General features: G+C 38.3%; 1 protein-coding gene across 1 annotated transcript in view; it reads left to right on the forward strand.

Moving 5' to 3' along the window:
- The first annotated feature begins 576 nt into the window (after window positions 1-576).
- LOC109989370 (general transcription factor IIF subunit 2-like) overlaps window positions 577-13,472 on the forward strand; it is a 39,915-nt gene continuing 27,019 nt past the window's right edge. Inside the window, exons 1-4 of the mRNA XM_020641097.3 lie at window positions 577-687; window positions 859-932; window positions 1,076-1,094; window positions 1,385-1,529. Coding sequence (XP_020496753.1) covers window positions 622-687; window positions 859-932; window positions 1,076-1,094; window positions 1,385-1,529 — 304 coding nt within the window. The 5' untranslated portion in view covers window positions 577-621. The remainder of the gene's footprint in view (window positions 688-858; window positions 933-1,075; window positions 1,095-1,384; window positions 1,530-13,472) is intronic.

The raw sequence follows: 13,472 nt of genomic DNA on the forward strand, positions 1-13,472 counted from the left end.
GTGACAGGCAAGCAGCAGTTGCCGATGGAGCAACAACACAATTTTTGTTTTATCAATTTGCATGGACAATTCAAACTGCAGGGCCTTGTTTATCCTCTCATGTATCCTCCTATTTCTTTGTGGTGTATGTACCATGCTTTTATGGTACATATTAGGACAATACAATCGATTCCACAGCATTACAGTCAATCGACGAACTGGATGGCAAAAAATAATTTATTAACCCCACTAGTTAGATGGCATGTAATTTAATTAGAAGCCTGCAGTTCCAAAGATCAAATAATTCTGGGACAACACTTCAATTGTTTTGTTTTGTTTCACAGTGAAATAATAATTTAAAAAAAAAGCCTTTACAGATAAAATAGTTGTTGAAATTGTATTAAGCTAATGTATGACTTACTCCACATAGGCAACTAGAATACATACTGCGAGAAATCCCTTCAATTTGGTTGCTTTGATTGTTCTTTTTACTGATATCTCAAAAGATTTGTACTGGATGGATTTATCGGGGTTTTATTTTGAAAGGTGCAACAGGAAGTTTAATATCGTTAGTTAGCAAACTACTAAACTGGTTAACACACAACCTGTTGGACACAATAAATCTGTGAGCACGTTTTGACCATGTCAGTAAAAACAGAAGTGGATCTAAGTGGAGTGAAGAAAAGTAATGGTGTGTGGCTTGTGAAGGTTAGTGCTCCAGCAGTTTGTTTAATAGCAAACATATCGACCAAGAGAAGTGAAAGATATTTCCCCTAAAGACTGTTATCACCAACACCTCTTAGGTTACACCTGTCATCTATTAGGAAAGTAAAAGGGATCTAAAATGTCCATGTGACCTCTATGTTTATCTCCAAACAGGTTCCCAAGTATCTGTCTCAGCAATGGGACAAGGCCAAAGAAAGGGGAGAAGTTGGAAAGATCACTATCGGAAAGTATGTCGCTAAAAAAGTTTATTTTGGTGCAATTCATGCTTTTTTATTTATTTTTTGTCACTATGCTTGATACCTGTTTTGGAATTATAAATGTGAGCGCTGTCCTCTGTTTTTGTTGTTGTCTCTTCTCGTCGACGTGACAGAAAACACGGCAAAACAGAGGTGAGATAGCTGCGTGTAAAACTGCACTTTCAGCTTGTAGACATACAACTAACCTTCACAACTGTTGTCTTTAAAATCATTGTTAGGCCTATTCATACAGCACTCTTTGATCATTTGTAGAAATATAATAATTCTTAGTTTATCTACCTTTTTTTAATCCCTGTGTTTGTTTTTTGCAACCTCCTCTCAAGTATCAATGTTTCATGATAGAATTGACCCCATCTGATGAATGAAGTAGATGTTTGTGGGTATGATTAGTCAGCAGGGCCTGACTCAGATGTTTTTCCCAGGTACGTTTCTGCCTTAATGAGGAGCTGACTGCCCTGGGTGACGTGGGGGAGAAGGATGCATCACTGAAGGTCCCAAGAGATCACCCATTCACTATGCATGCAGTGGGTGGACAGACCATGGCTGCCTTCAGCCAGAGTGACACAGGTCAGTCTGCGACTCTGCTGTTACAGTCCTCGTTCCTCTTTTTCTTCTGTGCTGTATGATTCAATCTGAAACATATAATGGATTTGACAGTGTGTCATTACTGAGACTATACAAACACGGGGCAGTGTTGTTTGTAAGCGCAACAGGAGGACACGTCATAGTCGCCCACACCAAAAAAATACAAATATGTTTTATTTTTCAGACAAAAGGGGGGGGGGGGGGTTGAAAGTATTTTAGACCCAGGATAGAGTTTTGAATTATGTAAACTTTCTTTGCATTGTGTTGAATATCTAGTATGCTGTGACTTAAAAAACCAGAGGAGCCCTGTGTTAATTCATCTGCTAATAGTTCAATGAAGGGAAAATCTGCAAAAAAGCTTTTTAAATATCAATTAATTTGAAATTTATTTAACCAGGAAAATCCTCATTCGGATTAACTATTTACTGTAGATGAAATGCATTCATGAGAATTCATCAAGGTACAAATCTTTGAGCTGCTGTGTTGACAGCTAACATAGAAACCCAAGACTCACATGGAATTGCCTCAGTATAGTGTAACGTGACATTGCAGATTTAGCAGTCTTTACTTGTTCTGCTTCTGATTTAAGGAGGGTAATGCTGCCAGGCATGATATGCAATTCATGTACCTGAACCAGGCGGGATTTGCATCACAGCCAGAGTTAAAGATAGCTCAAACTGTGTGGTTGGGTGTAATAATAGACAAGAGCTCTATTTAATGTGTCAGACCAGAAGAAGTATATGTAAAATATATAAAGTCATTCTTTCAAAATAGAGCGATTTAGGGAAATTTAAAACCATTTTAAGTTTTGTGAAATGTAAGAAATAAAACATAAAAAGGTCTGTAATTTAATGGAAAACTATTCATTCAGGGGGTAAATAAATAACACGATGCACTTCAGTTGTGTTTAGTTGTAGTTAATGTCAGAGGCGATCTTGAACCTCTCGTGGTGCCTTTGCTTGCTAACAATGAAATGGCGGCTCACTGTATTTTTCAAGCACTCCTAAGGGTGCATGTAGTTGTGTGTTTTTGGCAGACAAAAAAAAGCAATTTTAAGCACTCCCAGGTAATGGCTACTACTATTTCTGTTTGACATAGTTGTAACTAAACGCTATCCAAAGTGAAACCAGAAAATAGCAGTGTTTATTTTCTGATGTTACTCTGTGTAAAAAAAAAAAAACTAACAGGACTTCATATACAGTATAGAGCAGCAAAACCTTTGAGTCATCAAATAAACTCAACATGAAACAAAGTTACAGACTTCAGATTTTTAGATCTTCTAAGCACATTCATTCTCATGTCCACATGGAGTGGAGGCGTTTGTTTTTAGGTTTAGAAGACATAACACAGCCTCTTCAAGGCAGGACTGGATTCTGCTGTTTTTGGCCTTTCTGTTCTGTATATGGGTGTGGGGTCACTCTGTAAATCCCAGGGCCCGTAGAGCTCGCTCCTAACTTAGATTTAAAAAATCCTTGAAGCGATCAGAGCAACTCTGAGTGAGGAAGAGACACTGGGCGCTTCCGTATTGCACAGTGCTTACACAATCTGACAGTAGAGAGAGTCCCTTCTATCTGTGCTGTATACTGTCAGGACCTATTGTTCAGTAGGCTGAACCCCCCGACTGAAAAGTCCGCAGATCTGTGGCTTTTTGGAAAGGACACTTTTATCTTAGTGAGGTTGACCTCGTTGCTGGGTATGGCACATTTTTTTTAAAGCTATGATTGGTTAATCCAAAAAAGAGAAAAAAAAGCCAATCATAGAATCTAGTCAGACATTTTGAAATGATGAACACTTTGCAATTAGCATCTATGTAATGATTTGTAAGATTCACTTATGGAAATAGCCTACAAAATGCTCACTTGTGCATTAGCTTCTTCACATGCTGATAGCGATCTCAGCATGCAAAGAGCCTTAAAAAGTGATTGGATGCACCTGTGGAGGTGACCACATGTAGAGAAACTCAACATGCATGTCTCACTTTGTACTGACAAAAGTCAAAGATGGATTGAAATGACAAATAGCTTTTTGTCTGTTCAGTCCAACTTTGATTCAGTACAAATATATTTCATGTGGTGTTTGCAGAAGATTTCTCTGTCTCCCCAGTTTGAGAAACTCTAAAGTCCTCCTCACTACTCAGTTTTACACCTTAGGAGCTCTCTGAAGGGCTAAGATGCTTTGAGAATAACTTTCATCTTTACAAGGATCTATTCTTTCTTGTTTGCTCTTCCTGTCTGCTTTTTTGACTTAAGTAGCCCCTTATTTGAAACAGCTTTGTAGAGTTGTTGTTTTTTTTATAGCTGTGATGCAATTTTCACAACAGCAGGTTAGTGATGTGTAGAGGTTGCCTGTTGTCAATGACGTGGGTGTATCTGAAGAAACTAAACCAAGGAGGTTCAGAATGACATCCTCTCCACTTGTAAGCTCTTTCAACAACACAAGATTTGTGTTTAACAGGAGAGATAAGGGTTGAATTCTAAACTAAAGAGAAAAACTTTACAGCCCACGATTTAATGATTTAATTTCAGCAACAAATACTTCAGCAAGAGAAACATTATAGCACACTTGGAAGTGGACTTAAAACACTGACGCTAATTTTCTCTTTCGTACATGTTACCTGCAGTACCTCAGTCCCATCTCTGACAGGGAAAATAGCCAATCGTAGTTTAGGATTTTGGGGTAGCCACTGGGTGTGTTTTCCAAATATAAAAGAAGAGAACACTTCCAACATAAATGATGACATGGAAACCCACGAGAATACAGGGAATAAAGGGTTTGACACTGTAACTGTTCTGGGGGAGATTTGTTTGAGTGAGAATGAGAGCTGGTCATGAAACCTTGTGCAGTTTTGTCAACTACAGTGCCCATCAGAATTCACCTCTGGCTGTTCCAATCAGGAGCAATTTGGTCAAGGACACTTTGACATGTGGCTGAAGGAGCTGGGGATTGAACCCCCCCCAATTTCCAGTAAAGCGAAATCCGACTCTACCAAAGAGCTACAGCCGCTGCATTAAACAAAATGTAACAATAAGGGAACAAAGGGTTTTGGCTGTCAGTTAGAGTATTTAAGTTGTCAGGTCTTGGCTTAGCATCCTCCAAAACAAGAGAACTCTCTTAGCTGTTGTTGTTATTTTGCAATGGGACCTGCATTGCTTCCTCGCCCCAGGGCTGCCAAAGACTGTTTGGATTTATTTCAAAATGCAAACCACCCACAGCGCTTTATTTGGTGTGTGGAGTTATGATTGGGTTCAGCCAGACCTTTCTCAGGTGCTGGCATAGTTCAGTGTGGAGGGGGCGACAGAGGCTACAGTCCTCCAGGCGGCTGGCTTTGGATCAAGTCTGACACGTCGCCCCTTTTCCGCAAGTCGTTCCCCATTCTCTCTCCCCAACTTCCAACTCTATTGACTGCTCTATCAAAAATAAAGGCACAAGGCCCAAAATGAATTCTTAAAAAAAACAATTCAGTGTTGAGATAGGTCTAATGGAATGACTGCTGCTACCAGAAGAGAGACAAGCAGATGATTTATGTTAAAGACTAACTTACTGTGACTCGGTTTAACAGTCTTTCTCAAGCAGAAGTTTGGCTGTTCCAGTCTCTGGAACTCTACATGTTGAAAGCGTCCTGTGGCAAGAACCCTAAATTGTGAATGTGTTTTGATGTTTAGATCAGCACTGTGCTTTAAATGGCAGCCTCTGCCACCTGTTTAGGTGTGAAAGGGTGAGTGTTACATGTAGTGTAAGTGTGCTTTGAGCAGTTACAAGACAAAGTGCCATATCAGTGCAGTCCAGTTACCATTTATTTCTAAAACAAGAAACACATTTGGGATGTTCCTGACATGTCAGCAGATCTCTGTTAAGCATTGGGGGCTCTCCTGTCTCTTAACCCTTTCTAGTCTACGCTGCGGTTGGCACTGAACCATGGTGGGAAAACAAAAACATATGTAGTGTCCCTTGTTGCTATCAAGCTAATGTTAAGTTTTGGCCTTGACAAGTGTTTATTGCTATGGTAACTTGTGCTGCACAGATAACCTTCTCTGGAGGTGTGTGGTAAATGTGCCGCTCTTCAAGTTTTCTGACAATATTCTCAATGAGCAATACGGATTCTCAGCAGCAGAAACAATATATATGCAAACTAGCTGTATACTTCACACCTTAATGCCAATGAGCGAAGCAGTTACAGCAGCAACAACTGTCCTCACCTCTTGGTTTTCTTACCACATGAACCTTTATATAGAATAATATGAGCCCCCTCCAGTTTTCTTTCTCTTTATCTTCTATTTGTCTCTGTTGTTTGCTTCAGGTAAAACTCAAACTTCAAATTTAACTGTTTTTCATGACATCAAAACACTTCTAAGGTACAGTAACTACAGACAACATGGATTGTGTTATTATTCATGGTCCACATATAATGCCGAATCTGCCAAAAAAAACAAAAAAAAAAACATTTTACACAAGTTGCACATTGCAGGTATTGCAGTGTCCCTTCTGCTTAGGGCAGTGGTATGTCGCTACCTTGCCCAATCAGTAAACATTTTTTTGCAAGAGCCACAATTCAAAAAAACTTCCCTTTCTTCCAAAAGAACAGTTAGCAGAATAGCGAGAATAGTTATAGTTTATTAAGTTCAGAAAAGCATGATGTATACTGCAATACATTTAGTTTCTTCTTCTTCTAATTATTATCCTCATGCAAGCACAAATATAATTGAAGTGATGATAATGGAAGTCCATAACAAAGTAAATAAAAAAGAGAAAGCACTTAGCTTTCAATCACAGTCCATTACAGAGCACCATAGCATTTGTGTGTATTTATTTGCACACTTGCACCCCTAGCAGCGTCTTGTCCCACCACGCATCATTACATAGGTGGATTTTGTGTTTAACAAACGGATGAAAAATAGAATTGGCATATTTGTGGGGCAGTGAATATACCTAGAGATATACCAGTATCATCTCTGTGCAGGAACACTGAAATGAATTAATGTGATTTGCAATCAATCATTTCTTTTGACTATGTTTTAAACATTTTTTTCAATTTTGTGGGGGGATTTGTTTTTCAAGTAGGATTAAAACGAGCCACATCTAGTCACAGCTCAGGAGGATCGGGTTGAGTATCGAAGTCTTAGAGCAAAATGCTAATGATGCCAGTCTTTGCTGGTTTAACATAGCTGTGCCAACAGACTAGCAAAGCCTGCATACCTTTACTAGTATAGTCATGAAGTTGGCTTTTTTGTAAAAATTATATAAACCTTTAATAACCCTTGTGATACGCTGATAATGTCACTGAGAGCCAATATAAAGTGTTGCCTCAAACAAACGGTATATGTAAAATGGATCAACAAGCGATACACAGCTTCACATTCGGTATGAAGCTGTTCAACTCAATCTTCAGCCTCACAAAAGATTCTACATCTTAATCCATCCAAGAAAAAGCAAAAAAAGGAACACTGTTACTTTAATCAGGGAATGATTTTCTTTGCAGGACTGCTGTGTTAAAAGAGCTTTAGTTTTAGCTTGGTGTACCTAATAAACTGAAAAGTATAGCTGCATCCTGTTAACCTGGCCTCAAAAATGTAATGTAAATTGAAATAAAGCTTTCTTGTCATCAGGTTATATCCCACAGCCACAAGGTTTATTTTATCACCACCCTTGTGCACTTACATTCACCCACACTTGCATGTGCATTAATACCTCCCACATATGATAATGGATTTTTTTCCTCTTTCTCTTTTTTATATTTCATTTTATTCATTGCTCTCAGTCTTTTATCACCATCAAAAATAGCAACACTTTAACTTCTCTGTACTGAAATTCCCCACTGAAAGGATGTATATAAACCAAGTACTGTTTCTGAGAACATAATCTTTATGAAACTGTGATAAAATGACATTTAGGAGGCATAAGATAACCTTCAGATGGCTTGCTTGAGTGTGAAAGTGCACTGGAAACAAAAAGGAGGATAACGTCCTTGGGGATGTGGTGGTGTGCAGTCTATTTACCTGACCAATGCTCAGCTGCGCCCCCATTCGCCTACAGGAAGGTGTATTGTATGTCATCCGTTTCCCACTCACTTTCCAACAGTCTTGCTCTCTTAGATGCACACACACACACACACACACACACACACACACACACACACACACACACACACACACACACACACACACACACACACACACACACACACACACACACACACAGCAGCTTTTTAACCTCGCAGTGCTATAATCAGCACATTTCTGCCTCACAACGATTCAAATGATACTTAAGACTTTAGACACAGCAGGTCTTCTAAAGAATGTTTGATCTGAATTCGAGACATCTTGAAAAATAGAATTATAATTTTAAATACATTTTATATACCACCTTGTGTCAAAATAAGCAAATATTATACATCTCAAAATTAGCTCTTTGCCCCTATCTATGTTAATCACTTCTACAAACCAATGAATAACTTGCAAATGTTTTCTGAAGATTTTCTGAACACATCCCAGGCAGTGAAATCAGGATTAACTCAATACCATTACACCATTGCATGTTCAAACTGATGAAATATAATCTGGATGAAGCATTTTTTTTAACTCTTAAACTGGCAAACTTAGTTGAGTTAGAGTTGAGTGGACAAAGTTTTTCATTTTAAGTCAATATAGGGAACAACTTAAAGTCAGTGCATTGTTGTTAAAAATGTGTGGTTTTGTAAATCTCAGGTAGAGGTCATTGAAATCAGAAAATTGCTTGAAAGAACAAGCTTAAAGTCAGAATTATTTAAATTACACTTTTTTTAAACCATGTTTTAGCAAGTTAAATCAGTGATGTTTGGGTTTCAGTATCGCCAGCTTGGCTCAAGGAGTGGCAGTGTTGGCTTGTTGGTAGAGTTTTCTTCTATCAGATACAATTCAACATTTCATAATGAGCTCTTTATTGGTCTAAATATTCACACTTCAGTTTGAAGAAAAAACATTACATAAATAAAAACTCTACGGTTACACCTTACAGTTAACATTGGCTAGACTGTTAAGTGGCTGCAGTAGCACGAACTAAAGTGCTGCGTTTACATTAAGTTTTTTTTTTTTTTTGGCCAAACCTGGTACAATTATTTTTTTCTACAGAACACTACATTTATACTAGGTCTTCTGATATGTTCTTTTTCCTAAGGATATGTAATTCAGGCAGCCAAGCAGTGTCTATCTTTATGCTCCAGACATTTCAATGTCTGTATAATACATTCTTCTACCTCTTTCAATGCTCATTATGGCAACAATAGCAAGAGGTTGCTAATGGTGACCGTCAATGATTGAGACCTACATCAATGGTATCTGACATGGCTTTTGTATAGTAAAGCTGCTAGCTAAATGTTCCTCCATTATTTCCCCCTCGTTGTTCTGCTTTGTTCCGACGAGGACCAGGTATTGATTAAGAGGTTGCTAAGCAACAGGCCTAGTTGCCACAGAAGCTTGCAGGGGAGAACAGAAAGCCAGATGCAATGTTCTGCTCTGTTACAGTAAGACTCTCCTTCAGCTGCGTCTGCCAAGCTTTTTCACAAAATAACTTTTTAAACCTTGAGTGCTTGAATTACTTTTGAATTCCTTCTTCGATGCTTTTGTTTCAACACAATTCTATAATTCACGTAGCAGACGCTTTTATCCAAAGTGACATACATCAGAGAGTATGTGCAACACATTTGTTTCAGTCTGCTCTGCCAAGCAAACTATAGACAGCCTCGTCTGTCTTTAGTCATAAAGTCATGAAGACCGGTAACTCTGAATTTCCAACTTCAAATTGAACGCACCATTAAAACACAATACTTCAGATTATGTTATTATTTTAATACGGTCTGTGTGTAATTTGATTTTATTGACTCACATAGTAGACAGCCAACCTTCAAATGACTTCAGCTTCTGTATTAGATGGAATTAAAAAATATTGGTAACCTTTGATTAGACAAGAATTTTCACCTTTTGCTAATAAAGCCCCCCCCCCCCCAAAAAAAAAAAACCGAAACAAAAAAAACCAACATGAATGAATAAAATAAATAAATAAAATTAATATCTATATGAATCTCATATGAATACTTAAGTGTTCCAATATTGGCTACATTTATATGCTGGTAGAAGGAGACTTATAGTGAAGAAAGTTCCAAGGGCCATATAAGATTAAATTGAATGTTTAACCTGTTGTGTGTGTTCACTGTGGACAGAAGCCTGGTCTAGTTTTTGTTTTCACTTTGCTTTTGCATTTCCTGTCGTCAAATGTTTGTTTCATTGGATGAAATCAGAGGTGGTGGCTTTGATTTAAAGGCCTGGAATCATTCAAATGTTGGAAATTTAGTAATATTTGTCTGGTTTCTTTGAAATGGGATATGCTGCCGTTGTTTTACATTGTTATTATTTGAAATACCTTTTGTGAAGTGGCATCATGCAAAAATCATTGGAACTGTGCTGTGTTGGGTCCCGGGCAGAATGCTCCAGGTGTTGTATTGAAGAAGTGCGGCTTGCTTGGCTTTGTACGCTCATTCCAAAAGTTCAGCTCATGAATCACTGAGGATTAAAAGAGGAATTTCTCTTCTCTGAGTACCTCCTGTAAAGCTTTATGTCAGATGACATGTTCAACACATTTTCAGGAATTTATCTGACTTCATCCACAAGGACGTTCATCTCCAGCTTTCAGTATTTTTTCTAACTTCATGTAGTTGTGCAGTACTATGTGTGTGGTTGGGCTGTTTACCTGAAGTCATCTGGTGTTCTGACGTGCAGTGATCGTGTTTTGACAGGAGAGTTGAAGAAGTTTCTCACCCCTCCTGCTTTAAAGTTCCTTCTGTTTGAAAACGTAACCCTCTTGGGCAAACTCACTGTCAGAGCAGGTTGAAGCTGGCAGCTCCCTCCTGTTGCACTGTTCTCTGCACGATCAGGAAAAAAAATAATGTAGTGGAAATTTCAAAAAAAAAAAAAGAAAAAGGTACTTTTTGATTGAATTTTTTGCCACAGGGTGATTTAATATGTAGTGTTTCTTTATCCTTGGAAATTCACTTGAGCTCTCTGCTCTTTTCAACAAATCTTTTTCTCATCTTTGCACTGCTCCACACATTCACACTGGCAACAACACGTTTAGGGTGTAAGAATATACTGTTTTTCTCCATTTTAACGGCTCTGTTATCTATTGTGCAAAACATTGTCTGTGTGGTCCAGCACAAATTTACTGTTAAAAAATAAAACTCTTAAAGATATCACACCTAATCTGTTGCTCAAGGACACAAGCCCAGAGAGCTGCAACGGTATTTAGAAATACAACAGCAACAATACCTTAAACCTTATCCATTTTTACAAATAACAGGAATCTAAATTTGTGGATAAAGAAATAATGTTTGCACCTCACATGTTCCTCTGAAATACAAATCTCACATTTGTTACACCCAGTAGTCACAGTGTTGCAGGGGTCTGAATCAGTGTAACTCAAGGCCTGCTATTCCTCTCAGACATGCATGTTTTTTATTGCCCAAGGTGAAAACGGTGGAGGCAGCCAGGAGTTGTTTGGCTAGAGAAACATTACCTGCATTCTCATTTCTGTTTTGCTTGTTGAAAAGAAGGATTGTCCAACCCCTGCTGTTTACCCCGGCAAAAACATGTGACACCAGAATAATGGTGAAGGGCTTAAACGTGATGCTCTGTCACCAGAAGAGCAAATGGTATTCTCTGTCAGTAGGTTGAAAGACAGAAAGGGTTACAGTGAAGCACATTGTGGGAAAATGTGAGGGAAGGAACCTCTTTAAATGAAGTTTTCTTTATACTTGAAGCTCAGAAGTGAAGAGGTATTCACCTCTGCCATGACCCTTGCCACTGTGTCCCATTAAGCCCATTAAGTTTATGGCAATGCCGTGTCTCCTAACTGCACATATATTAGATGGTAAACATTCTTTAGACTATGAGGCTTAAAGTAAATGTAATTATACACTTTGCTATCTTTCGTTGTAATTTCATAAAGCGACCGTGGCATTACAGCTCACATTTCAGCAATCCATCATTATGTATCAGAGAGTTTAAAAGCTTGTTCTGTATTTTATTTTCCTCCCATTAGGCTCTGTTCCAAATGAGGAAATTGAGTCGAGCAGCCTATTTCTGTACTAAACATCCAGAAGCTCAGCTGACCTGCACCAGTGGGTAGACTACTCTCTGCTTTCATCTTTGCAGGGAGTCATGCTCACTGACACATGAATAAAAAGTTTCACATTATTGTAAGTCCATAGCCAGCTGGATGTTGGCTCTTTTATTAAAACTGTAATAATAGCTAGTCAGTGTTGTCCATCAGTGTTGTGATATGATGGCTGTTTCTCCACACATAGGTCACACAATCCATATGTTTGTATTACTTTTGTGTGAGATTTCTGAGCAAAAAAAAGAAAAAATCTTTTTGTGTTGTGTGGGAGTATTTTACTCGACAGTTACAAAACTTGTCTCTCTCAGCCTTAAAAAAAAGCTGCTCAGTGCTCACCCACCATCAGTCTGGCCTTCAGTAGAGAGTTGCTTCTTTGCATTGTTCAATTCTGGGCAGTCCGACTATTTTGTTTTAAGATTCAGTTTTGGATCTTGATGAAAAGCCTCAGCACTCCCGGATAGGGAAGGAAAGTCTGGAAGCAAAGCGTAGAGATTGTATCCTTAATGCTGCATACTGTATGTTGGCCTCTGTGCAGGGCTTAAGTGTGAGACTAGCTGCAGATTCCAATAAGTCATAACTCAGGTTTGACTGACAGATGGAAACATGGTTTAAGAGGGAAAAAGTGCAGCGTTTTTTCATAAATGTATTTTTGTCTTAAGAGCAACTCTTTTATCTCATTAAACAATTTTGTTGTTAGAGTGTCATGAAAAATCCTGGTTCGTAATAAATTGTGTCTTATAAAATATTCCAAATGCAGCCACACATTAATCATCCACTTATTACTTAGCATGTATATTGCAAAATCCATCTTTACGGTTCTTTAAAGTAAGTCTTTGCTGTATATATTGACCTCCCACTCCATCTTACATCTCAGTGTGTATGTATGTACACTGTGGACAGTGCACACAGCAGACTTCACGGCAGCCTAGAAGGCAGGCTTAACGGATTGGAGCTTTATTGTTTGCCCAGAGGCACGGCTATATTAACCAGTACTCATACGTGTGTTTCAGAAAATATGTCATTGCCCCAGGTTTTCTGTGTGACAGCCATATTTGTGTTACTATGATTGGGGAAAAGAGGTTCCTTTATGAAGGAGGGAAAAGGCTCAACTTCCAGATGTTATCCAATAATGGTGCTACAGATCACTGTCGAACTGTGATCCGCAAAGCTTTAAAACCGTTCTTTTGACACTCTGAAAAATGGGCGATCTGTTGCACCCCCTAGTATCTGGTGTGGTCCGTTTATGGTGTAAGAGAAATATATAAACATTTTCTTGAACTGTTCAAGAAAGACATCTTCTAACCAATCTATAAAGGCAACGTATACATTAATGTAAATCATTTAGTAACCATGGTAACATAGCTTTGCCGTACCATTTGAGCGTGGGCCTTTTCCCCGGCCAATCAGACGGCCAAAAGCAGTTAAAGCTGCATTCAGATGTAAAAGCACTCTCAATGAGATGCTTTTTAAATGATTAAATAACAAGTAATATATTATGTGTTTTTTTTGCACAAAACATTTGAGTTTTTTCTTTCCCTAACTGTACTAACACTTGTATGTTTACTTCTTTGTTCCATTATCCCCCGTTGAGGTCTTGTTCAAAGTGGTTGAGACTACAGTGTATGTATGCAGTGAGTACCGGGGTAGTCTGGTTCATTGAAATGTAAGGATGAAATCTATTGAAAGAAAGCTCTTAATTGTTTTGTACACATTTTTCGTATTTTTGAAATTGAAAAAAAAAAAAGAGGAATTAACAGCAGAAACAGCCTCCAAGTGAAATCA

This window comes from Labrus bergylta, chromosome 13, assembly GCF_963930695.1.
Source record: "Labrus bergylta chromosome 13, fLabBer1.1, whole genome shotgun sequence".
NCBI classification, from domain to species: domain Eukaryota; kingdom Metazoa; phylum Chordata; class Actinopteri; order Labriformes; family Labridae; genus Labrus; species Labrus bergylta.